This window comes from Filicampus tigris, chromosome 5 (genome assembly GCF_054856515.1).
Source record: "Filicampus tigris isolate MCC_2025a chromosome 5, RoL_Ftig_1.0, whole genome shotgun sequence".
In the NCBI taxonomy this organism is placed as follows: Eukaryota; Metazoa; Chordata; class Actinopteri; order Syngnathiformes; family Syngnathidae; genus Filicampus; species Filicampus tigris.
Genome location: NC_141221.1, coordinates 2082894 through 2110259, shown reverse-complemented (window position 1 = coordinate 2110259; position 27366 = coordinate 2082894). Strand labels below are relative to the sequence as shown.

The following is a 27366-nucleotide window of genomic DNA, read 5'->3' as shown; positions in this document are numbered from 1 at the left end:
GGTTTGTACAAAACAGGCCAGTTTTGGGGGTTGTTTTGTCCAAAACTACCCATTTTTGTGGTTATTTTGTGGTGTTTTCATGTAGAGGTCTTTTCATCCATATTTAATTGAGAATGAATGTATTTTTTTTCTCTATTTTGCTTCATCATCACTGTCCAATTGTGTAATTGTCAATTTATATCCTAGATTGGCATGAACTATCTCATTATTGGCTTTTAAATAAGCACATGCGTACCTATCTTATTAGGACCCATCCATCCATTGTCATCCATTGCGCGTGTCCTTATTCCGATCACCTGTGAGCTGGAGGCTATCTTAGCCTATTATTTCAACTATGATACATATATACTGTATGTAAAAAAAAACATGTATGCCCATTTTCTCTCACAACGAAAAACGCTGAGTGCTGACTGTGAACCAGATAACGGCACATTTGGTGCTCTCAAAAGTTGTTTATGTTGTGATTAATGAAACTTGCAACCATTTTTACGTTACAAGTGAAAATAACCGAATCTTACTTGCGAACAGTTGGATTTAACGAGGCAAATTTCCATCTGTTTCCAATCCTGTCTATGTGTGACTCTAAATCTTTACTGGCAAAAAAACAGAAACTTCCTTCCTCATTGTATGCCAAGACCTTCCTCTCAGCTGGGCATCGTCTTCATTCCATTCACAGACATGGTCTGTGCACGGTTTGTCTCAGACACTCTTGGCTGTCAATCGAAAACGGGGAGAAATACGCCGCACCTCAAAAGGTTAACGCCATAATACAGATCACAAGACACCTCGGCTCCTGTTGGGGGGTTCGATAAACATTCCTTTTTCCCATGATTCCATACGCAGGGCTTTATATGCACTAAATCTCGAGGATTCGTCTTTTCTAAAGAGCGCAAACTCCCTCCAGTCCTTGCAGAAAAAAAGTCTTATCTGGCACAACGCTGAATATAAACCTTCGTGGAAATGCTAAGATCATGAACGCGTGAATTGAACAAAGCTTACTGGAGCTTTTCAATAAGAGCTGCAGAAAGTTACTCATTAGCTTGTTGTGACACAAAGACAGTAGTGGTAGGCGAAAGAATGTGGCAGAAAACATTTAAAGTGGTAAGCTGGTTACAGAAGCTATTTCTACATGTGTGACGCATTGTACCTGGCTTACAGGAGAAACTTCTTTTGCGGGCTCAAAGTCAAATATGCTCTTGGGTTTAGGTGGCTGCTTCCCTGGATCTGACAGCTCGCTGACATCACGGCTCCTGAAACATAACACCCGAGTGGATGTGTAAAGACACACACACACCATGGGCAGCAATTTAATCATTGCCTTATTGTAAGCGCTGTAACAACAAATCCCAACTTGCAGCCCACCCCACCCCCTAGTCCTGACACGAATGTTTCTTTCACACGAGGCGTGTTACAGAGAAGTCCGAGAGAGTGCCCGCCTTTCGAATTCCACTGAAACTTGCTTGTGAATTCTGAGCCACGAGCTAAATTGCCATAGAAGATGCTGTGAGCAGCAGAGGTGTGGCGTCATACTCAACGAGCTATATTTTGCTCTCACCGAGTTCAAATCTGTTCAGAGTCGTAAGGTACTGCTGATGCGCAGGACAAAAAAAAAAGACATGTAGAAGCAGCATTAGCGAGAAGAAGAGGAAAATTATTCAGGCGGTCAACATCATGGCACTTGAATGCAACATGACTCGTGAGGAATCCTCAGGTCATTTGTCATTTTGTTATTTCAAAGGGACAGTGTGCATTCATGAACATTTACATGTAAATATTCCAAAATAAGACAACGGCTACTTTCCATCTGCAGTCCCAGAAGAAGTAACATTACAATAACAGCAACAATAAGGTGTCCCACGGAAATGTACAAGTAAATTATTATTATTATAATTGGTCTGAAAATGGACTTTGTTCATCTATTTATCACAGTTGAGGTATAGTGACAGGCAGAACAAGTAATTGCTCTTCCACTCGATGGCTGAGGGTACATCATTTAATTTGTGTGCAAATTGAGACGAGAGTTACTCTATTTACTTTTTGTGACATCTTTGTTTGTTTGGTATGATTTTTTTCCCCCATATAAAATATCTACCTTGGCTCAGTAAAGTTTTTTGCCACCGCTGGGGGCGGCCATTTTGTCTTCTGTCGACTGAAAATGACATCACAACCGCTCGGGTAACAACCAATCACGGCTGACCTGTTTTCTGAATCTGAGCCGTGATTGGTCGTCGTGAGCGGTTGTGATGTCATTTTCAGTCGACAGAAGACAAAATGGCCGCCCCCAGAGATGGCTAAAAACAAGTGGATTAACACTTATTCCACAAAGGCAATATTTATCAGAATGCCCTGTTTCAACTAGTGGGCTTTCATAGAACATATTCTTGAAAAACAAATGTTTGCGTTGACTTCCACTTTAAAGCAGGCTAAGAATTGGCCTGCTTCAAAGAGGTCCCCCAGTGTAGGGCTCGTGGATTCAGTTTGCCTGTCACGCTGCGACATTATGTAGATGGGTTTTGTAAGAATTGCCAGCGAGCACCAGATGCTCGCCAGTGCATACGAGGATATGTTCGGCTGTGTGTGAGCGTTATTGGGAATCAGCTCACCAGTCAGGCAAGGCTCCATGTGGTGTTAGCCTGAAGAGATATTTATCACCTTCTTCTGCCTCTGTGCTCGCAGTGGCGTGTAGGCCTGTGGGTCCATTTAATTGTGAGAAAAAAAACAAACATATATATATATAAATATTTATAAATATAATATGTGTAAATATTTTGAGAAGTTACAATGAATTGATTAAATAATGTAGAATTGTCCCCAATGCGGTTGATGAAAATCTGGTCAAAAGCCCATCCCTAGAAAGACTTACGTGCAGCCGACCAGCTGTCGGCTTCGTCCTGCTCACACTCTGCTCAAAAAAAGGGGGGAAAAACAATACATCATTAGTTCCCATCTAAAATCATTTCAAAGACTTCAATTTTGTGCCGTGTGATACATGAGCAGAACTTGTGCTTCATCTTTTTTTTATTTATTAATGGAGCGTATACTTGCCAGAATTGCAGAAGGCAATAATAATAATAATAATAATAATAATAATAACAATAATAATAAAATATGTCATCATATCAGATGTACTGTGTGTCTCTGTGGCACTGTCAAGGGCAAGTGTGTGAAAGGAGGAGGAGCAATCATACCCTCTGGCTTCTTATGGATTTGTTTGAACATGCTCTTGTACCAGTCTCTGGGCTTGTTTACACTCTAGTGGAAGAAAAAAAAAAAAAAGAGGTATGGAGGGTAAACAGATATTTGAGCTTCAGTAAGAGCAGCTAGTGTTTAAAAGGTTCATATCAGAATGAAATGACATAATAAGCAAAAGTATAGCAAAATAAAAAGACGTGTATTTTAGCACGTTTCTTTAGTCTTACAGATCTGGAGGCAATAGGCATCCCCGTTTCATCCACTGGGCCGATTCCTGAGAATTTGATGAATCTTTCCTCCCTTGTGGGAGAACCATTGGTTAGCCCCCCTGGGTGACAATTACCACGTTAGTACTGTATTAAAACTTTCACCCATACTATAATTTCTTCTTGTTTTGTTGAAAATATAGAATTTTGATACGAATGCTCAAAAAATGAAGTTCAAATTTACCATGTGAGGGGCCATAATATGATCCAAAACTGGGAGTAGTTGGGCCACTTCCATTGACATCAGATGCCTTGAGACAGATAGAGATTCGTCAGTGTGAATAAGGGTTTGTGTCATTCCATAACACACACACATTATATATAAATATAAACATATAAACTATGGGCTTGTGCCCTTGAAGATGCTTTTGTGATTAAGGGCTATATAAATAAACTTGACTTGACTTCTGTCAGTTGAATAATCATTGTAGGTGTTCAGTAGAATGCAGTGGTGTTGAGAATAGAATAGAATTGAATAGAAAGGCCAGCAAGACCCTCTCTGCTAGCCTAAACACTGAGCTACATTCACAGCCCAAATTCTATTACCTGCTACATCAAATAGTCATAATTGATTCCCATTTACCAACAGTATATTCTGTTGTTTTTGCGGCGCATTTCTAATCAGATGTCAGATTTCGGCCCTTCTTTGCTGTCATATTGATCTAATAGGCGCAGGCCCTTCAGAATCAATAGCGGTGGCCGGTGTAACCGCTACTCATTTATTATCACTTTTATTACACACACTTTTATAGCTATTACTTTTAACAAGCACATTTACATTTTTTCGTCACAGGTCCAATTGTGTCATAATGTTTCCATCCCATGATTGGTTGCTAGGAACAAAACCCGTTGCAGCCAAGTTTGACTTGCGCAACATGTCTGTAGCGATCTGCACACTTAATCAACATCTGTGGTGAGTGGGATGCATTTCAGTTACATTTTTGTCATGTTATTAGATACAGTAAATGTTGATTATGAAGTGATCCAGATGATGTACATGGCACAGCTCTGTGGTGTTATATTACAGTTTTGTATAAGATTGATGGTTTTAGTTGTGAGATGATAGTGCTGGTATTGAGAGCTATAGCTATTGATAAAAACTGTAATGCTACATTCGTCCACATGGAGGGGCACTTCTCCTGAGAGAAGATAGCTTTCTTGCCATTTCAGGACATACTGTACCTTGAACTCTCCAGATGGAAACCTCGCTGAACGGAGGGGACTGAGTGGAGGAGTCGGCAGTCCAGGGGAGATGACCACCTCTTTAGTCAGATCTGGAGATGTTATGATGTGCTGACCAGAAGGACCCCCAGGCTCCCTGGAGAAGCCATTTGGACAGCCAGCCTCTTCAACAAGCTGCAATAATAACATTCATATTTATAAGATTGAAAAAAAAAACATTTAAAGGGAAATGAGATGGCATGCATGAAGAAGAAGAATGAGAGAAAATTTGCTCCTGTTAGCGCTGGCTGTGGGTAAAAAAAATAAACATTTAAAAAATTAAAAAATAAATAAATAAATAAATGAATAAATTCCATGGGAAGTCATATGGACATGTTTGGAGCGGAACTGTTCCCTCAACAATAATGGAAGAACTACATTGGGTGAAAAGGCCCCTGATTTATTTAAAGCGGGACTAGTGGGCAGTGGAGTTCCACCCACTTCATCATCTCATTCTGCCACAAGTGCAGAAAGAACTCATTGAAGGTGCAGAGCGGGGGCACAGAAACAGGAGAGGACCATTATGAGCCCATTAACTCCCCATTCACCAGGCCGCCCCTCATCCTGCAGCCAAGGGGTGGAGCTCGGCAAGAGGGGTTGAGAAGGGGTCATCGATGTCAACCTCGGTCCAACAAGCTAGCTGTCGTCTTACGGTCGCCATGGCGATCTTTTTACCGCCGCCTAACGATGGTCAGTCCGACTCTACGATTGGAACTTTGGAATCAGGTGGTTTGCTCTCTGTGTGTGGTAGCTGAGGGTCATGGGAAAGCTGCACTGCTTCATCGTAGCGCCATAACTCACTGGCTATAGCATTAGGCACAATGCAATGAGCTCCAATTCAAGAACGCTAACAAAAATGTGCCTTAGGTTATGGCGTTCACTTCTGATTGACACATTCAAAGAGGTATTCATTTGAGAATTTGGTATTCATTTGAGAATTTTTAGGGTGGTTTTTTTTTTTTTTGTATTCTCGTGTTCTTGAGGAGTTGTCAAAGAGCTTGCTTGAGTTTTTTTTTTTTTTCTTTTTTCAAAACATACAGTTCCATTCACAGGTTTGAGCACTTAATCAATGTCTATACTTCAAGAACTGTAACAACAAGTAAGAAACATTTTACCTGCGACTGCATGTGCTCACTTGTCCGTTCTTGTATGGCAGAGTCTCTCCAAAAAGTAGCTGCAGACAAACACAATTTAAAACAAATGTCAATATACATGGGAAAGCATACACTCCCGAACTAAAAAGAGATGCTATCATCGGGCGAGTCTTTTATTTGAGTTTTCCTGTTGGCCGCAGTCCTTTTAGGACCTTTTTGGACTGTTATGGACCTTTGAGGTCCTCGGGGCAAATGATAGTTTAAAATGATAGATGGACCGCCGGCCAACAGGCGATTACTATTTGGTCCGGCGCTGACAAAATGGCAGATGAACGGACGGCGAAAGGGTACCCCGGCTATAGGCGGAAGCTAATAAACGGACTTTGAATTATTAGTAAAATGCCCAGCTCTGATAACGTGTGACATCATCACAGGGCTTCAATCGCCTCAAAGTAATGAACAGAAATAGTTTTAACATTTTCTTCATTGTTATTGCTCCCTCGCGGATAGTGAAATGTCGTTGAGTTGTTACTTCCTTCGGATTTGTCACTTGTGCAGGAGACGTCTGTTCAAGTGATTCACACAGGAACACTGTACATTCGATTTTGTGTACTGATTTTTTGACAGTAGAATCAGGCCTTTTGAACCCTTTAACCTTTTGAATGTGGGGTCATTATAAATCAACTTGTGCATCCAGTCAGAGTTGACAGTGTCCCATTATCTAGCCCCCCCAGTATTCCCACGGAAAGTCAGCATCAGCCACTTTTCTTGTTGCTAGGGAAAAATCCACCCAAAACAGCCAAGCGCGACTCACATCTGTTCCCAGTCATACGGTGGCAGAAAAAGCCGCACTGATGAAGCAGGTCAGCTACTGAAAACATTCAATAGCTTCTTATCAACCGATCCTCTTCAATGTCATATTTCGTCGCATTATCATACGCTGTGGAAATGAAGCAGATGCTCAATCATCCACAATAGCCCATGTGACCCCTGCATGGCAACATTCCTGTCAAATGATGACAACATTCATTTTCAGACTACTCCGGAACTGATGTCAACACAGCGCGGCACACAGGGGGACCCTGTGTAAGCAAGATCAGGAGTGATATTTGGAGTAATACGGACAATTGACAATTTGACTGTTATCGTGTAACTATGCAGAGAAAGAAAGTCCATGTATGTGGGTGGAAACACAACAGGCTGGGGTCTGTCCGACAAAGTTTACACTGATGAGTTTTCCGTATGGAATTAGCAGCTTTTGCAGCTGTGGGGATGGCGGAGCTACAGCCCCGTCAGAAAATCTGTGTAGCCGCAGTTACACCCCTCCAGCATTTTATTTGATATTCTAAAATATATTTATAAATAATTTTCTCGGCCCTCCTATGTATCAGTCAAGCCCCCCCTTTGGCACCAGGTGAGAAAAATCCTGGAGCACGGAACGCATGAGTCCCATGTTTTCTTCTGTATGGACAACAATGCCACTCAGGCTCATCATGTCTTATACACTCTAAAAACAGTTGGGTTAAAGATAACACAATTTGGGCTCAAAAGTGGACCGATCCACTACTTGCGTCAATTTGCTTTGTACAAAACAACCCCAGAAAATGGGCTGCTTTGTACAAAATAACGCAAGAAAGTGGGTCAAACTGACCCAAACAACCCTTAAATGTGGGATGTTTTGTACAAAACAACGCAAGAAAGTGGGTCAAACTGACCCAAATAGTGGATGGGTCCACTTTTGACCCAAAAGTGTGTTGTTTTCAACCCAACTGTTTGTAGAGTGTAATAAATGTGATTACATAACAGCAAAGTTTTGCTTGTCTTTTTCAAATCACATTTCTGCTCGGTGATGGGCATTTCATTGCCAAAAACGATCACAGCCAGCTGATTATCTGTCTGTTCAACAGAAAACAATGCACACAAAACACATCACTTAATCAATTTACAATGTGTTGGACAGTGGAGTGCTGTGTCACTCTCAGCAAACTGCAGCTGAAGGCGCATGACCACATGAGTAATGTACTGCCATTTGCAGAAAATAATGTCTGCACAAGCCTTGCTCAGATCGCAGTCCATCATAGCTTTTGTTTGACCAAAGCAAAAGTAACGTTCATTTTAAACCCATCTAAAATATGTCACTATACCTTTTCGTTTATTGCTCCACGGCTCCCCCTATGATTACGAAGTAACTTATTTCCTCTGTAGCGCCATCCATCCATTTTCTATCGCGCTTATCCTCATTAGATATTATGCCAGGTGACTTTAGATGAGAGGCGGTCTGGTCGCGAGCCATTTGCTGGACAAATATTGACAACAACCATTCACTCACATACAATCTAACAAACCTAACATGTTTTGGGAATGTGGGAAGAAGCCAGAGTACTCTGAGAAAACCCACGCAAAGAGAAAATATTCCAACTCCACATAGGACGGCCAGAGCTGAGATTTGAACCCCTGACCTTAAAACTGTGAGGCAGACATACCATAGCAACCACTACTCTGCCTTAAAGCGGAAGTCAACCCAAACATATTTTTTTCAATATGTTCCCAGCAGAGTGCGGATGTTTGTCTCTGTGTGCCCTGCGATTGGCTGGCAACCAGTTCAGGGTGTCCCCCGCCTACTGCCCAAAGACAGCTGGGATAGGCTCCAGCACGCCCCGCGACCCTTGTGAGGAGAAGCGGTACAGATAATGGATGGATGGATGGATGTTCCCAGCAGGCTTACTAGTTGGAACGCGGCATTCTGATTAATTTTGCGTTTGTGGAATATAAGTTAAGCAATAAAATGCACTCGTTCTCAGCCTATCACAGCCTTTTATTGTTTTTTTTAGTGATTGCATTGTTTGTAAAGTGCTTTGTCACAGTTCTAGCTGTTATGAAATGCGCGATATAAATAAAATTGTATTGTACTGTAATGTATTGTCTCTCTAGGGGGGGGCCATTTTGTCTCCTGTCGACTGAAAATGACATCACGACTGCTCACAACGACCAATCACGGCTCAGATTCAGAAAACAGGTCAGCCGTGATTGGTCGTTGTGAGCAGTCGTGATGTCATTTTCAGTCGACAGAAGACAAAATGGCCGCCCCCAAAGATGGCTAAAAACCAGTGCATTTTGCCGCTTAACTCATATTCCACAAACGCAATATTAATCAGAATGCCATATTTCAACTAGTGGGAACATATACTTGAAAAAAATGTGTTTGGGTTGACTCCCGCTTTAAGATGACACTATGGTAAATACAAACACTAAAAAGTAAAAAAGTTCCCCATAATATACTGTATCCGGTTTAAGGACAATGAGAGACAGTATACAGTACGATATTTGTATTGCTAGGACAACGGAAAAGGTGTTTATTTGAATGAAGGCCATCAAACAAATTTTGAAGTTGGCATGGTAATCTAATCGTATTCCGTATTATTGTTTTGCACATTTTTTCATGCAGGCCAATTGGGCTCCACTGGTGAAAGTCCAAGTAAGCTCATGTGGTAATATTTGCCTCTCATTTCCCCCGGGGCCAGCATCCAGCACAGCATGAGTTTGCCTCTCGAGTAGGAATCGATGCTTCCTAATAAGGAAAAAAACTCAGTTGATATCTTAACAAAACAGCCAAGTGTCTGGTTTTGCCTTTGAATGTGCGGTGAATTCTTACATAACGACTGAGTATCAAGAGCAGATGCAGAGCTGTAGCACGTTAATCCCCCACTATGCGAAATGTCCGTTATCACCCCTGGATCCGTTTTTAGGATGGAAAAGGAAAGCGCCATAAAAGGTCCAGGTGCACCTCAGATGAAGATAGAATAAACCGCTTGAGATAGTCCTTGCAAAGCAGACTTCCTGCTATCTGCAGCTCAGTCAAAGAGCACTCGTGGTTTTTCTTGGCGTTAACACATAGGACATGCAAGATGAGAAACTTGGGAGTATGGTAATGTGATTCTGTCTGCAGGAAACTCATTCTGTTACTGCGAGCAATGGGCCAGATGTTCGGAGAGACTACAAAGGGAGCCTAAGTATGAATCCGCAGTGTTCCGTTCAAGTAGGCAGAACCATTTATCACACATCTGCATTACGACTCACAGGCTAACTGTGAAAACGTCTTGAACCAGAACTTGAAAAGGAACCAGACTATTATTAGAATTTGCTGACTTCAGCAGGTCAGTCGACTTGGCCACACCCATGGGATTCTGGATCTGTTATCACATCACAGCACATTAACGATGTAATGCTCAAAATTATTAATTAATAACACTCGTCAACAGCAGCAAATTTTAAACAGAGATGTGTCCCTAAATGTATTTTTTGGCGATGATTTTAAAAAATGTCTTTACTTCTTTTTTGTAGCACGTTAAGTTTTTGAGATGTTTCCATTTTTTGTTTTGAAAATTAACCTATAAAAGCTTGTGCAGTACAGATTTTACCATGTGTCCTACTTTATAGCAATAACGTTTATGAAAAAAAAATCCCCCTGTTGCTGAACATAACCCTTAAAGTAGATGTCAAGTCATTAATGTTTGGGTTGACTTCCCTTTAATTCTGAAATGTTACTTAATTTATGACTATATTACATTATTATTATTATTTTGAAAACCTGATGTGCTACAAAAGAAATGAGGGCAGACTTGGAATCAGAGTAAAAAAAATCATCTGGAAAAATGTACTTGCATCTCTTGATTAGAGAATTTAGTAAACATTTGCTGACCAATGTAATTAGTAACTACCAAATTACAAAATAAAGCACTTTTTATTTCTTTACTTTGCTTTTCAATGTTTTTAACTCTTTTGTTTGTAAATGCTCTTAAATGTTGTATTTCTAGTTATGAGAAGCACAATGAGTTACCCTGTGAATGAAATGGGCTAAATAAATAAAGTTGCCTTGCCTTATTGAAGACACAAGTGCCATATGCTTGAATTTAGAGTTTGTATTGAATTTCACAGCAAATTAAACACAACGCGCCTCTGTTCCTAAAATCACTTGCTCCTGGAAAAGGATGCAATCACGTCAGCACACAAGTCACTAAATTGCACTAACTTGCAAAGGTGACCGCACAAAGCCCAATGAATGGCATGCGCGGCGGTGACCCCGGAATTTCTCCAACGTGAGGGTGACGCGAATGATTTGTGGTCAGAGGGAGGATCCTGTCATTCATAAATCATCCACACAGTCAAGTGATGTTGTGAGCCGAGACAATGATCTAAGGTGTTTAAGGGGACAAATTAAACTGATACTTGATCACCCATGCACAACCTAAGCCTTGGACCTGCACAAAGTTAATCATTGACTCCGTCGGGTGGACTGACTGCACACAATCTGGTGAGTGGAAATCTTGATCCAGAAAAAGGATACTTCCCAAAACAAACAGTACTTTTCGTAAGGTGGCAATATTATGAATAAACACACCACTTTACTAAACACAAAATTCACATGGATATGTTTATCAAATTGTATTTTGATTTGAATTTGTTTTGGACATGCAGTCCATTCAAAAACAAAAACGAAAACAAAAATCCACAATATAAATATTCCTACCCCAAAAAATACATGCACTGCTAGTCCGAAAGGAGTAGGAAAGAATTCAAGCTTATGATTCACTGATAATGATTAATAGTGAAAGTCAGAGCGCTGTCACATGCACAAGAGGAAAATACACACGATTGAAATTGTTGGCACTCTCCTGTCACAGAAAGCAAAATCCACAATGTTCACCGAAGTAACTTAAAACTGAAAAAAAAAAAGTCACCATAAATAAAAATGGAATGAAAGTTAAACTATTAAAAATCTGTCTTTATGTATGTGGTCCAAAAGAATGATTTCAATGTTTAACTATGTATTCTCCAGATTGCATGTTTCAGCTCTTTTCATATAATAGAAGTGAGATCAGGGCTTTTCAGAACACAGCAATGTAATCCAGTATTTTCTTTGAAGCCATTATTGGGGTTTTTTTTTAGGGGCATGTTTTGGGCCATTATCCAGTTGGAGGACTCATGACCTGCAGCTGAGAGCAATCTTTCCAACACTGGGCGGCATGCTTCACTCCAGAATACTTTGATGGTCTTGGGATTGTATTGTACCATGCACAGATGCAGCGAAACAGCTGGAGAAAGTGAACCTCCCCCTAGTCTTAATTTACTACAATTGGCAACCCAATAGAAAATGTCACGAGACCTCATTTGGGTTTCAACGTAGATTAGGAAAGGCTGATGGGGAACAAAAGAAGATAACGGAATAGAGTGTTGCAGCCATTACGGTTTATTTTTGGGCCTGTGGTGAAGAAGACCCCAATGTCAATGTACACTCTAAAAACAAACAGTTGGGTTGAAAATAACACCATTTTGGGTCAAAAATGGACCAATCCACAAATTGGGTCATTATGACCCACCTTGTGTTGTTTTGTACAAAACTACCCATTTTCTTTGGCAGTTGTCTTCTGCAAAAACAACCCAGAAAGTTGGGTCAAATTGACCCAAGTAGTTGATCGGTCCTTTTTTGACCCCAAATTGTGTTATTTTTAAACCAAATGTTTTTGGAGTGAAACATCTCGGCCAAAAATAAATATTCTGTACATTGTGACATTGTATAAGCTTGTACAAATGAGACCAAAACAAATGCAGGCCATTAATATAAAAGGCTGTCGGGGAGTTTAAATATTTGAATATCTTTCATTTAAAGCGAATCGGGGCGCTGTAATCTTGCTGATGCGGCTGACCTAACATAGCCGTAAGACTGAAGAAAGCCCGCATTTTGAAACTGATGAGATGATAATGAGCCCATTTGGTGACCGCAGCTTACTTCCAAATGTTAGGTGAGTCAGCCTGCAATTATGTGAGAGGTATTCGAGGGCCTGCAGGATTGATCACAAACTGTGCTGCACCAACCCACCGCGACGGAGCCCATACAAGGATCTGCAGCGCATGTTTATGATATGTAGTTATTGGCGGACACGCTCATTTATCAGTAGAGGAATAGTCGCCTCCTTGTATGGTGCTTCTCCAGTGTGAGCGGCAGCGCGACTGGAGTGTTTTTCTTGTCAACGCAAAGGAGCTGTGAGGCACTAAATCAGAAAAACGCGCCCGCCTGAGACGAAACCTGAAAAGCCTTCAAAACGAGTGAAAAAGTGAGCGCGGATAAAACGACAAAAACTGCAGATTTATTCAATGGGTCATTTTCGACTACTTCTCGCGTCCAAGGCGGAGCTGGATCCTACCCCAGCTGGATTGGACAACAGTCCATCACAGAGCAAAATAAACAACCATTTTCTGCCATTTAGTCGTCATTGTTTTTGGAATGTGGGAGGAAGCCACAAGCCCGCAACGGCTCAATTATGAGGCAAACGCACTCACCAAATGCTCCACCATGCGCTAGATTTATTCCCCCTGTTATTTCCCATTAGACGTGATCATTCCATCCATCGATATTGTCCTCTCCTAAATAGAGGAGCGCATTGGGGGCAAACATCCAAAAGCAACTAATCGCTGTAATCTGCTGCTTCCAACTTTCCCGGAACATTTTGAGGAAGGCCCGCATCCTCAACACCTTGAGGAGAATGTCACAAATCCTCTCGGCTGTCATTGCGCATATCTAAAGCCGATGGCGAATTGCCCTCATGTGGGCTGACAAGGGGACCCTCGGTAATACTACAAAGGGAATCAGAAGCGGCAGTGGAAATGGATCTGACAGTTAGGGGAGCCTTGGGAGTGATGCTTTAAGCCCCTGGGGAACCTGGGAAAATATCCTTCTTTTGGAGTTGCCCTTTCAATGTCTACCGGCCAGTCAAGAGCAGATGCAAGGAGTGATGAGACTTGTTTGAAAGTGCACTGTGACCGCATCCCATTGTTTCCTGAGTAGGCTGCTCTAATGCTGCAAGCTCGGAGCAGGCAGACAGGTTTCTCAACATTTAAAAAAAGAAAAAAAAAAAAAAAAGACAGTCTCTAACGACACGCAATGTGTTTGTACGGATTGATCTTTAGGACAAGGAGTGTACTTACCTCCCAAGTGGACTCTGCAAAACTTCCCTGCTCTCGTCAGAATACAAGAGCTCTCTCTCTCTTCTGTCTCTCTCTCTCTCTCTCTCTGTATTTCTCTCTTCCCGCCCCCACCCCATTCTCTCTCCGCCGCTCCCTCCCTCCCAAGATCTCGCCCCGCATGCCTCCGCAGACGACTTCCCAGATGACAAGCATCACCATAGCAACCCCTTCGGCCCTGCCGAAAAAGCACCGTGCTCTTGGCTTGTCAGTTCGGCCCACCTGACCCCGTGAAGAAGGCCTTTTGTTGTGATAAGGTGCTATTTTACGGCCCGGGGTTAACCAAAGGGGAATGAAAATAGTTGATCACCTCCACCTCCCGGACACTGCCCAGTGACTCTGTGACAGCGCCACTTAGTATCTTTATCCGTCTCGTAACTCTGAGTAAAGGCCAAAAGCGCCAGAGGGGAATGGGAGTTCTTTCTCTTCGACTGGCTCATTACTTAACACCACGTCATCCGCTCTCGATAAAGTAGAGTGTCCCATGAGCTCACACAAACACGTGCGCGACAAACAAAGACTGGGTGACAGTTTGTCCTTCGGGTGGCAAGTTGTACATTTGCGCACTCCAAATTCCTGATTCGATTGCGCCTGGTAGGATGCCATTGCCCTTGCGCACAATGCTTGCCCAATTAAAACTTGGCTTTCGAGTTCACCCCACACGTCTACAAAACCTAGAAAATGAGCATGCTGACAGGTTCGACGTTGGTGTCGCAGCCAAGTGATCCGGTTGCATGTCGCAATCTGATTGTTTGTCTTTCTCAGGTGCACTTTCATCTCTGGAGTAATAAACGAAAGGCACGCAAAGGAGAGTTGTGTTTGTTGTAACGTTCTCTGTGTATTATGTTTGGTTCCGGGCAGAAAGTGAACGACTCCGCTATTTTAATAATTCAGTGGTCTGGCTTTGGCGGTGCTTTCCGAGGCACATATCCATTTACTGGGCCAGCCCTCTTGTTTGTTTTTACCAAATAGTTGAGCCTGTGAACCTGAGGGACAAGCATGCGCGGCATCGCCTCTCAAATGTGTGCATCGGGGCAATAACATATATCCCGCCACGAACGGACTTTGTTCCCGCTGTGAGCACATCTATCGCCCTGTCACTACGTGGCAAATCATGCCAGAGGTGATTGACACTTTGACCCCCCGAGCATCATAACACTTCCTAGTTCATGACGTACCTTTTCTGTGTTTTTTTCCTGAACAATGTAAGCAAACGTGTCTTCCACTGGGGCTTTCAAAGGTGACATCCGGACACCCACGACTCGTGTTAAAAACTGTACTTTATTTCAAAATGTGTCAGGTAGTTAAACACTATGGGCTCTATTGTTTTGGGGGTTTTTTTTGTCCAGTGCAAGTCCAGCGCAAAACGTGGTCTGAATTTGCACAGAGGCAGGCTAGACTAGGTTTCGGTATTTTGGCGGAGAAAGCGGCTTGGCGCATTAAAAAGCAGGCATTTTGCGCTGTTGTGGGCGTGAAAACAGCTGACTTGATTCCCCGCCGATCAAAGGAGTTTCTCTCATTCTATTTAAAATGGGCACATGAGAGGCACAGTCCTTGACGTGGCGGAAGAAGAAAGTGATTTGCTAGAGTCCATGCGGGAGCTCAAATGATGCAAAGTAAATTCATAAGGAAATGTAAGCGGATCTCAACTTGCGGATGACGTAAACTTGGCCAGGGCACTCGCAGATCTGCGCTGCAAAGTGTGCACTTGGAGACCGCCTTCCACCTAGATCGTTCACTCATTCACTCGGTGTGTGTGACCCCCTCCCATGTTCTGCAGGAAAGTGATTTTACAATAAAAATGAAAATAATAGTAATGTAGTTAATGAATTGATTTCTTCAATGATTCAGAGGGTTTGATGCATGCTGCTGTCATATTTATGAATGAAATACGTTGACATCCGCCACACATGGCCGCAGAGCTCAGTATCACTGCCTGTGCTCCAATCAAGTTCACCAAAATCATGTTAGGATGACCTGCACACACATATATATATATATATATATATATATATATACATATATATATATATATATATATATATATATATATATATATATATATATATATATATATATATATATATATATATATATATATATATATATATATATATATACACATATATATATATATATATATATATACATATATATATATATACATATATATATATATATATATATATATCAGTTATGGCGAGATGGTAGTTGAACAACATTATAGCTAGAGGAAGAGTTTATTGTTGTAAAGACACAATTTGGCATTGCCATCCAAACAATGTGCTTAGTCCACCGCGTTTGTGTGAACACTTGGCAACTGGTTCTCATTGGCTGTCAATCAACAGTAAGCCATAGTAGCGACTTTTACAGGCGCAGGTGAATACACCTTGAGAAAAAAAAAAAAAGGTTATGTAATCACCCTCGCAGCACCACAACATGTCCATAAAAAACACCTGATGAACTTTTGACCAAAGTTGTGATGTCATTTGCGAGAGTCCACAGGTACAAAAACTGTCACACGAACAGGTAGCACTGGTTACAAATGGCCGCAGTTACCTTCTTTGCGTCACATCTTGTTCTCTGAGATAGCACTGAAGGAATGTAAGCGTGAGAACCAACATGGAAGCACTTGGGTGCATTTGTTTTAGCAGTAAATCACATTTGGCTTCTCCATACATGTCCCACAACGATCCTTATGAAGCCTCGGGGGACCTTTAGCGTGGTAAATAAATACATTTTTTGTCAAACGCACGCAGGATGAATGAACAACTGCTTTCTGTGGCCCTCGCACACGGCACCGCTGATAAACATCACGACGGTCACATTTTCTCATCAAGTGTTGTGAAACGTCCGACATGAGTCATTTCCCCATAAATGGGCTACGCTTATTGTCGAGTTTGTTTCGGGCAAAAGCAATCAAATCAAGCTGTCCTAATACACGGAGACACACTTCTAATGGGGGCTCATCCCTTTAACTTGAATCCCTTCAACATCGCTGCTTAATCCCCAGTCAGAAGCAACCACGTAAAGCCCGAGAATGTCATCATATGTTTTGATCTCCGATGACCCGCTACCGCTGCCTGGTCGCGGTCAAGACGTGTGCAGTACTTACGGACGAATGCAGGCTCGCCGGGCTGACTCTCCTCAACGCAGACGAGCGGAGTAAGGAAGTGGCCGGAGCAAGAAGAGGGAGGGAAGCTCTGCTGCTTTTCTCTCTTTCTCTTGTCCTCTGTCTCCAACCAGCAAGCGGCGCGTCTTTATCTTATGTTGAACCCTCCAGCGTGGCTCTGAAAGTAGGCGAGGGCGTTTGTGTGAGTTTGTGTGTGTGTGTGTGTGTGTATATGGCTTATGTTTGTATGTATGAGTGTGAGCGCACGCTTCGGAGCTCATCAGGGAGATGGCGCTCACTAATAGTTTCCATCCACAGCTGGAAGTAATAGAGCTTCCCATTCAGGCCAGTCAGGCTCTGCGGTACGGCCTTTCAAGCGAGACACGATGAGGTGACTTTCTCTGAAATGAGGGACATGTCATGTAATTGCACCGTCTTATATGTCATGTGTCACATTTGTGCAAGGCACAGAAGGGAATAGAATAGAACGTCTTTACTGTCATTGTATGGCGCAACTCCCAAGTTTGTTTGCAGAATAATAAGACTTAATGCAGTGTAGATGCCAGTAAGGCACACATTCTATATTGCAGCAATATGGACTCACGTTGGTGTTATTGCGAGTTCACTGCATTGGTGGGTTGCAGGAAAAACAATCTCGGAGTCTGTTTGTTTCGGTCCTGATGGACCGGTAGCACCTGCCGGGGGGGGGGGGGGGGGGGGGGGGCAGTAGGTCGAAGCGGTGGTGCGTGGGCGCAGTGGGCGTTGTCACCTGCGATTGAAACAGCTCTTCAGAGGCGGCGGGGCGTTAAGGACATTGACCACTCTCTTCCGTTCTGCCTCAGTGAAGCGGGAGAAGCACACTGTGACGCAGGACGTCAAAATGCTCTCTATATGGTTGAAGAAAGACGAAAGGAAAGGGGACAAAAGTACTCAGTCTCAGTATTTCAGGATAGAAGTACAGATGTTGGTGTAAAAAAAAAGACCCAAGGTAAAAGTAGTAGTATTCCTGTAGTTAAAGCGGAGGTCAACCCAAAGATCTTTTTTTCCAAGAATATGTTCCCAGCAGGCCCACTAGTTGAGACGGGGCATTCTGATTCATTTTTGCGTTTGCGGAATATAAATTAAGCAGCAAAATGCACTCCTTTTTAGGGGGGCGGCCATTTTGTCTTCTGAAACATGACATCACAACTGCTCACGACAACCAATCACAGCTGACCTCTTTTCTGAATCTGAGCCATGATTGGTGGTTGTGAGCAGTTGGGATGTCATTTTCAGTCGACACAAGACAAAATGGCCGCCCCACGGAGATGGCTAAAAACAAGTGGATTAACACTTATTCCACAAACGCAATGGGCATGGTTGGCCGCCGGACTGATCGGGCCCTAAAGGAAAGCAGCACCCATTGAGTGTGCGAAGGTGGCATTGAAGAAGCCCGGCCGGGCAAGGGACTCCCATGGCGCCCAACAGTGCCCTCTTTCTAAAAGACTGGTTTTACTAAACATTTTCACATTGGGCTAAAATAAATAAAAGAAGCAGATTGCTGATCCTCTGTATCCAATTGATGTGTGTGTGGCCTAGCACCCCCCAACCGGTCACAATTGAATATCTCCATTTGGGTCTTTTTGATCTCATCCGCCGAGATTACAAAGTAGTCGTGACAAAAGGAGTAGAAAGTACCGATGTTTTCAAATGCAGGGCCAAAAAGTTGTCTTGAAAATAAAGGACGGATATCTGAAAAATCTAATGAAAGGAATACTCAACCCTCTTACCAGACTCTTGCTCCACCTCTCACTAATATTTGAAAGCGGCGCTCACCCTGCCCCCATACCCACGAGTCCGCCAGTCTGTGTAAATGCATAGGTGCGCGTTGGTCTACTATTTGCAGCATTGCTTCTTCTAAGAATATCTTCCCAAATTGGTAATGTGAGAAATCGTTAATTGTATCCGTGTAATCGTGAATTGTACCTTTCATCAAACCGGGCCCTAATGAACCGAATCGATTGGGAAATGTGAATCGATACCCGGCCCTAACTCTTACTAAGGCAACCGGGTGGCAAATTTAAGCACGTCACAGCGTTCCCGTCGGCAATGTTTCGGCATTTGTGTGTGCGTGTGTTTTGAAGCAAGGCTTATCATGATGAACTCCTAGCTCACTGCAAACAACACATGCATGCACATGTTAAAGCACACGCACACAAGCGCGATGGGGCCTCAGGGAGGTGTCAGTGTTTCCATGTGGTGTTCCAGGATTGCCTTTGCAGTAAAGCCAAGCGTGGAGGCGCTGCAGCTTTCTTTTGCTCGCCCCTTGCGGCGTTATCAAAGCAGATCATCTGTATTTCTGCAACTACACAAAGCTCCTGTGTAAAGTTCCCTTTCATTGGAGTTTATTTCGGTCACTTTGGTACATTTCTCGCATCCGGAATTGACATTTGCCCAAGCCATTTGCAAGTGCATTTCTCCAATAGCAAACATCAGGGTTGCCCTAAAAGACATTTTCTTTCTCAAAATCCTTTGCTCAAATCTCAAAAGTAAATCTTTGTGTCACCATCAGAATGTCAAAAGTCTTGCAGTCATTGTGTATGGATGAGACAGTCAAATTGCTTAGTCGTGTTTTCGTCATGTCACTATAGCAGTGCACTCTGAAGGGATGTTCTGATTTCAACTGCGAAATTTTGATTTTGTAAGTTACACATCAGTGTGTGTGGAAGAATGAGTGCAAGAGACTGGGCAAGAATCACCTTTCACTTTTACTGTTTGCACTGTCATTTGTTGAAAATTCATCTGATTGTTATACAGGAAGGAAAAGAAAAAAAAAAATCCCTAAACAGTTGAAATGTGAAAATGCGACAATCTCCTTAGGGAGAAATTGTCCGTGCAACACTGTAGGATTTTCCTACTTCCTTTGGGTAGGGTTCTTGACTTAATTTTTTTTCTACACACAGTATTTTATACAACAGACGTACGAATTGTATTACATCTTCTTACACACACACGCGCGCACACACACCATTACGATGTGCAACATTGGTTACGTTAAAGGTCGACTGACGTCCGCAGATGAAGCCCAGATAGCAAAATAAATAGCAAAACCCACCTGCAATTGGCCCACATACCTCAGTAAATTACGGTCTTTCGTGGTCCACATCTGGTTTGCACAAAGTCGGCCACACACAACATTCATTCATTGTACCTCAATGAATGTGGGCTAAGTGCAGGTGTGTTGTGTGGCCCATCACTGGGCCACACCAATTTTGCTATCTGGGTAATTGATAATGGCGGAAACAGCAGAGAATTGTACATACAGGTAATCATTTGCATGGATGAGCCAAAAACATTTGCAACTTGTTCAAAGAAATGACAAACTTTTTTGGGGATGTGCACAAGTGACACGATGATGAAAACTGAACAAGCAGTGTTGATGTTGCCCGGTCTGGCTCGGTGGCTAGATGGGCAACTGGATATTTCTTGATGTCTCAAACATGTGGTGAAATGCTGTGGCAAGAATAGGAGAGGCACACGTTGAGCTGCTGTTGTCATCTCAGAAGGAACATTTATTCTTCTCTTTCAGGGCATATTTCAGGTTTCAACAACAGAATAAAAATCGAATTATTTTCAATTCCAGTCTCGTTTTACAAAGCATAGCCATAACCTGAGTTCTAAAAATACATTAAGTCTAATAAAGTTAAATTCAATAAAACAAGACCTCTCTGTAAAATGTCTTCATAAACTATTTTCACATGAAATAACGTCAAGCGAACATTTTTACTATTTCACATCTGAAAAACTCAACAAATTAATTACATTTTTAATACTTTACAAACCCACAGGAAATGTATTTTTTTAATACAACTGATTATGTTTTACATCCTGTTGTTTAATCATCAGTATAAAATGATTGCATTTACTAAAGAAATACCTTTATCCGTAGCCTTTCTACAACAACAGTCTCACAATAACAAGTGCAATCCTCCTTAACTTACGCTTTCCCCCACTCCAACTTTCTACAAAGCGTCCATAGCTCAATGTACAAAATTACTACACGAAAATGTTGAGTAGTTTCTTCATTTCTCTCTCACTACTCCACGTGCTGAGGCCGCTAGCTTTAGCGCGATTAGCATCAAACTTATGCTCACGTTTACGCACTTCTGCCTAAAAACTATCTTTACCATCAATTGTACGAACGATAAAGGCTCAGTGCTAATGTTTTAACCCCGTTGAAGACTGATTTTTATGACTTTTAGTGTATTTGACTAACCTGTGGCAAAGAATTGGAGAGACACACGTTGAGCTGCTGTTGTCATCTCAGAAGGAACATTTACTTTTCCTGTGTGCTCAACCGCTACTCTATGCCACCAGTGCCACTGCACCTCCTAGTGGATGGCTGTGGAATAGCTACCTATAAATTAGTGAGAAACTATAGAAATTAAACTAGGGAAAATAAACAAATTAAAAAATATAGTACAGGGGTCTCTTTTTTTTAGACATCTGATTTCAGCTCTCTACATTGATAAATTCAATTCTGATCTGAGAAAAGTTACCAAAGGCAAAGTAACTGTGAAAAGCTGTATTCCAACTCACATTTCTTCTTCCTCTGTGATATATCCTTCTACACCCACACTAACACCAGCAGCATATTTCCCTTTGGCGACCCAAGACAAATATTTAGCAGTTTTACAATAGGATCAGAAACGGTTACCAAATGTCAATCGTACTACCTGTCAAGTTGTTTTCCTTTTCTATTACTGCAGTACGACTTGGAATCCAACAGATGTCGCCAAACACCATAAAACCAGGAGCCTTTCCAGACTAGAGAACTGATAGTTATTAATCACATTCATTCCAAATGTACCTTTTTTCCTTTTTTTGGTCTTTATTATTCAAAACCAGTGATGCAGCATTTCTCGAGAAAACATGAGAATTCCAAACAAACTGAGCACACCGACAACATACACTGAACTGAACTTTCTCCCTCAAATACTAAAGACAATTTCAATGCGGTGAACAATGACTTTTCTGTCAATAAACCTATACTAATTAAAGATAACTCCAAATACACACAACAGAATGCCGTTTTGTTGAATTTTATTTTAGAACCATTTCAGCTTTACTTATTTCAAAATGCAAAACAAAACAAAAAAAAAGTGAAATCAGAAACGGCTATAATATTCTAGCGAGAACAAAGTGAAACAGAACGAGCTAGTTCTTTTTTGATACACTAACTTCACTATCACTATCTTGTGGTAACTACATATAGAGAAATCTCCAGACAAAGATCTACCGGTACTTTATTCAGCAGCAGCTTCATTTTGTGCGTCAGGTTTTTATTATCATAAATAATAAACACATACATCAAATCACAGTGCTTTACATACACACATGCATACAAACATTACATCATTAATACAAAAACGATTGCATGTCTGAGAATGAACGGTGCAATCCAAGCTCCGCCTTCCAATTCAAAGCAAAACCGAGCAACTAAAACAATAGTACACAGATAATCCAACGGGTATTTGTCGGTGAATCAAAACCAAAGCGCATTTCGTTCATGTTAAAAAGTTCAGCATCAAATTACAGAATTTACAGAACAAGAAGGTGCCTTGGCAACAGACATTCATTGTCTCTTAGAGGCAGCCATCCAAGTTATCGATGGCTTCCCCATGCTCTGCCTGCACAGGGGGCACGTGCCAAAAGCATGATAGACTTTGAAGGAGCACTTGAAACACAAACAGCGGTGGCCACAAGGTAGAGCGATGTCAGCTTGCTTGGCCATGCACACCACACAGGTCGTCGCTTCTCCTCCATCTGTCATCGAGAGACAGGAAGCACCGTGAAAAGAAATCAGTTTGTGCTACAATCACGGCAATTGCTTCTATGAAGACAGGCATCTGTCAATTCTATACCTGTTGTCACCGGCAGGTTGAGGCAGGAGAAGTCAGCAGATGTCAAGGAGTCTGTGTCTAAAGCGGGCCAGGGCGGGACTATAGGACATGACTTCCTGGTGAAAAGTCCCGTGCGTATCTCCGAACCTGTGGCAAAAAAGAGGGGGTTCACATAAATAAGGTGGCTTATTCAAACAAATACACCAGGGGTGTCCAAAGTACGGCCCGGGCCGCTATTCACGGACCGAGCGGCAAGGAAGGAGAAGAGTCAAAGAAATCTCTTCCCATCTCTCATTTCCTTGTTTTCCACTTTGAAGGACGCGGCCATCGCAAGGCGAAAAAAAAGTTTGGGCACCCTTGAGCTACATCGAGGCTGCTGGGCAAATATGGAACCTACCCAAGAGGAGAATGGAGCACGTCTGTCCATAAACGTCAATCATGGCCCACAGAGGCCACCAGGTGTTGATTTCTTTGAATAACAGCCTGCGCTTATTGCCACTCTGGTCTGCAACATACAAGCTGCCTGAGCGTGACAGCCAGAATTCCAGCACGGTTCCCGCCCTGCAGAACGGCGCGCCCACAGGAGCAGCCCAGTGCCCGGGGGTGTCAGTGAGGTCAGGGATGGCCAATTGGGGCAGCGGTAGACATCGGGAATCTGGATTCACGTTGGTGAAGCCCACTCGCAAGGCTCCGTGCCATATGACGTTGTCGTGCTCCACCCGTAGCCGAATCCGCTCCAGGACCCTCACGCGGCGATTGCTGAACACCAGACCGTTGTTGAAGGTGTCTTTTGACCTCGTCGCATGGCGAAACCCCTGACTCAGGTGGATCTTGGCTCCTACGGCCTGGTGATGGAACATCATTGGACCGAGGCAACGGATACCGCATTTTGAATTCTTTGACTCATCACCTGCAAGGTAACATTGTACAAGATGCATGAAGTTCTTTGTGTACCACTCGAAAGGTTTCACTTTGGAAGTTTCTTTGAAAAAATATCAATCAGCGATAAGAAGAAAGTAAGTTCTCTCTTCTTTCAAGACAGAACATTTTCGACTACTGGACACTTACCTTAAAAATATTCATCACTATCAAGAAGAAAGTAAGTTCTCTCTTCTTTCAAGACAGAACATTTTCGACTACTGCACACTTGAACTCTATGCTCGCTACTAAACCATAAAGTGGTGCATAATGTTAAACCATAAAAAGTCAACCCACAATTACCCAAAGGCAAATTAGGAGACTAATCGACTGATTTGTAGTAATTACAGCAACATGCTGACAAAAGCTTCACATGGCTCGATCCTGCACGTGTCCAGAAACACTTTGGCTGTTTTAAGCACAGCACTCCAGAGCTGTCTGCCGTGCATTGCAAATGTACACTATAACATTTGTTTTTGCTTTTTATTCAGGTTCCATTTGAATTAAGCAACAATAAAGCTGTCTCAAGACGAGTAGGCAGTTTCAGTCATCACCCTTTATCACCGACATTACTACACAAGCCCTTAATCCAACTGACAGCCTTATTTTTTTTATTTTTCAATGGCCTGGCTGAATTTTATGATGACAAGAATGCACTGCTGCTGTTTGTTGTTGTTTTCCCTTACTTTATATGCTCACTGGCCACAACATACAGGTAAGGTGCACCTCCAGTCGGATTCTATCCAACACAAAAGCTGGCTACTGGAGCTAGAGCATTCATCGAAATGTAATTGTGATTTAGATTTTTGCTTCTCTCCATCTTTAAAACGTTATAATTGAAGAAAAGCGATTGATGTGCGGTAATGTGCGCGGTTCATATAGCTTAGCTGACCTCCGAAATAGAAGCAGTGGGTCAGGATTTTATCTATTTATTTATTTATTTATTTATTTATTTTTTACTATTGTCCAGGATGGGGTGGAACGGGATTTTTTTTTCTGTGGGAGTGGGATGGGACAGGAGTGAAAATTCACTGCCGTGTCACCCTCTACTCTGTAACATTTTATTTACGTATTCATTGATTTGTTTTTTACTATGTTTACAATTTGTTGCAGCTGGTCGAGAGTTGTGAACAAGTCATGCTGTTTCGCGTCTTTTTTGAAGAATTGAACAGTCATGCAGTTGAACAATTTAAAGGAAGCTTGTGAAATATAAATAATCAGCAAAATGATGTGGGCCCCACAAAAATGAAAGTTTATGGCAAGGATATGAGGTTAATAATAAAAAGAGCTACAAAATATATTTTTTCAAACGATCAGTTGGGGTTACAACCAAGGAAGGTTCAAGGATTGAATCTATATAAAAAATAATAAACAATGTTCAAGTACGGCAATGACTAGGAGTCTAGGAAACACAAAGTTACTGGACTGACATTGCCCGAAGGGTCCCAGCATACCGCGCGTTACTTAAGAACACAGCGGTCTGGTGTGCATGACAAAATGTGCACTGAAGTTCAGGTAAAAAGAAGTGACGAACTGACATAATAAATCAAAGAGGCGCCATCGTGTGGCGTACCACAATAACTGACTGTTACAACCTCCAAATTCCAACACATCACAGTCAACACATCACGCTTCACGGCCAATCCACTGTAATTCCGGTAAAGGAGTTTATTCAAGGCAGGCCCAGACTTCCTTGATTAGGCCATTTAGGCCCTTTCTACACGTAGCCGGGGTTTTTGAAAACTTCTGCGGTTATGTGTGGATGCTTTATTTTAATGCGTATTCCAACGCAGGCGGGAGGGCGGGGGGGGAATACGGTTGTTAACAAACCCCGGCTACGTGTAGACAAATCAGAGCCATTCACGGCAAAATAACTCCAGCAGGTCGGCGGTCACAGCAAAATAACCACCGTTTTTTTTTTGTTTTTTTTTTCGTCGTGCCAACACGCATTTCCACATGACATGGCATGTAATCCCAGGCTAGCCCATGAAGTCCAAAGATTTGTGAAAATAACACAAGCTAAAATGAATATGATAAGGAGAGAATTGGTAATGCTTTTTCAAGGCTTCATTGTGTGTTAAATTAAGCCAGGCATCAAAAGCGTGAATGCGTCAGAACGAAAATGTAAGAGACTTGAATTTCACATGATGGTCATTTTGCATACTTGACAAAAAGTATAGCGTGTTCAATGTGTTCAACGTGCAGTGATGAATCAGCATGAGGCAGTGATGAGAGATTTGCGTAGTTGAGTTTTAGTTGGGTAAATACAACGTTTTGAAATCTATAAATAACCCTTTTAATAATCGTGATTTAAACCTCAAACAAAATAATTGTGATCATTATTTTTTTTCCATAACCGTCCAGCCCAACTGCCTACACAAATAAATGTTGTTTGTTTTTGATTGAGATTGTCAGAAAGTTATTCATTTAAAAATGTTTATTATTGCAACTGTACAGCATCATACTGTGTGTTTTGTAACAGTTGAGAGGAGCAAAAAGCTAAATAAAGGTTTTGTAAACAATATGCATAGATCAGATTACAAATCAATTCAGATCTTAACAGTATGTATTACTGATATGTAAACTTTATCATGTATTTAACTATCTACTTTCAAGTCAAATGTAACGTGAAAACTCACCAATCATCCTGATTGCCATCATGTAGTTCTCGTCTGGGTGAAGAGGTTTGAAGAGCAGGTTCACCTACTTTAATGAAAGTGTAGGTATGGAAAGTGCATCTATAACGATCGAGCGCATGTGAATTGGAACACAAACATACGAGTTGAGAAAGTAGAGGGGAGGGAGGAGATGACTCAGAGACTTGACTACATTTTGGAAATTTACTTTCTCCTCCCATAGTTATCATACAATACCAGCGCACGTGTAAATTGTATGTGGAAGGAAACGGATCCAGGTCAAATCCGTGCGCTGTGCTGTGAAAGTCGACCGAAGTTTACTGTCGCAATCGCCAACGGACGCTCCGGATTAGAGCCGAAATGGGCAAGACGAGATCGGTCTCATAAAAAAACAGTTTTTTATTACCCCCCCGTACAAAAATTGTTATACGGCATACACAAGACGAGATCGGTCTCATAAAAAACTAGTTTTTTATTATTCCCCCCCCCCCGTACAAAAATTGTTATACGGCATACACAAGACGAGATCGGTCTCATAAAAAACGAGTTTTTAATTATTCCCCCCCCCCCGTACAAAAATTGTTATACAGCATACACAATTTGAAATATATTCAAAAAACGTATAAAATACGGGGAAAACGTATAATTTGAAAGGTATGATGTTGAGTAAAACACATGGCCAAGAGTGACGTGGTTTCGAAAACGAAAGTGGAACTGCGGAAATTCCAGGAGCCAACCTCTTCATTCTGATTGGCTGGCTGCTGAGAGCAAGCTGTGAATATCAATAACACTCCTTGCAGTCGGAAAGTTACAAGTTTATTGTGTCATTGACTTTTACTGTGATTAAGAGTCACATGACTGTTTCCAGGAAACAGCGGCATTCTGCAAAGAAATTGATTTCGTTTGGATGTGCCGAGCCAAATTGTGTCTCTAAGAGAAACAAACTGTATCGGCATGTTGTGGGTTTGTTGGATGGAGATGTGCCAGTGTTGGGAGTTTTGCTCCGTGGAAAAGAGTGTTTGCCAA

At 42.0% G+C, this 27366-nt stretch overlaps 2 protein-coding genes across 10 annotated transcripts in view; both read right to left on the bottom strand.

Moving 5' to 3' along the window:
- sorbs3 (sorbin and SH3 domain containing 3) overlaps positions 1–21263 on the bottom strand; it is a 30358-nt gene extending 9095 nt beyond the window's left edge. For 3 of the 9 annotated variants that reach the window (XR_015086837.1, XM_086030999.1, XM_086031001.1), the window contains exons 1-12: positions 21160–21263; positions 17674–17791; positions 17509–17599; positions 16908–17305; positions 5795–5853; positions 4641–4814; positions 3643–3709; positions 3420–3520; positions 3189–3252; positions 2864–2902; positions 2604–2688; positions 1148–1250 (exon numbers count right to left, since the gene is read on the bottom strand). Coding sequence is in view for 8 of the 9 variants with exons in the window: in XM_086030999.1 (XP_085887125.1) it covers positions 1148–1250; positions 2604–2688; positions 2864–2902; positions 3189–3252; positions 3420–3520; positions 3643–3709; positions 4641–4814; positions 5795–5806 (645 nt within the window). In the remaining variant the exon portion in view is untranslated. Of the gene's footprint in view, positions 1–1147; positions 1251–2603; positions 2689–2863; positions 2903–3188; positions 3253–3419; positions 3521–3642; positions 3710–4640; positions 4845–5794; positions 5854–13756; positions 13847–16907; positions 17306–17508; positions 17606–17673; positions 17792–21159 lie in introns of those variants that run through there. The other 6 variants (XM_086030994.1, XM_086031000.1, XM_086030995.1 and 3 more) reach the window with 5 other exon arrangements.
- A 922-nt stretch (positions 21264–22185) lies between these two features.
- Positions 22186–26786, bottom strand: LOC147146835 (E3 ubiquitin-protein ligase NEURL3). The gene is made up of 4 exons (XM_086030885.1): positions 26344–26786; positions 23184–23696; positions 22808–22933; positions 22186–22709 (listed from the first exon to the last, which is right to left on the bottom strand). Exons 1-4 carry the CDS (start codon positions 26363–26365, stop codon positions 22519–22521), a joined length of 852 nt encoding a protein of 283 aa, XP_085887011.1. The 5' UTR covers positions 26366–26786; the 3' UTR covers positions 22186–22518.
- Between the last annotated feature and the right edge of the window lie 580 nt (positions 26787–27366).

Coding starts and splice junctions, on each gene's coding strand:
- LOC147146835 (XM_086030885.1), bottom strand. CDS start 26,365: ATGATGGCAATCAGGATGATTG. Junction 22,934..23,183: donor GTGCTCCATTCTCCTCTTGG/GTAGGTTCCATA, acceptor TTTTTGCCACAG/GTTCGGAGATACGCACGGGA. Junction 22,710..22,807: donor CAACCTGCCGGTGACAACAG/GTATAGAATTGA, acceptor TCTCGATGACAG/ATGGAGGAGAAGCGACGACC.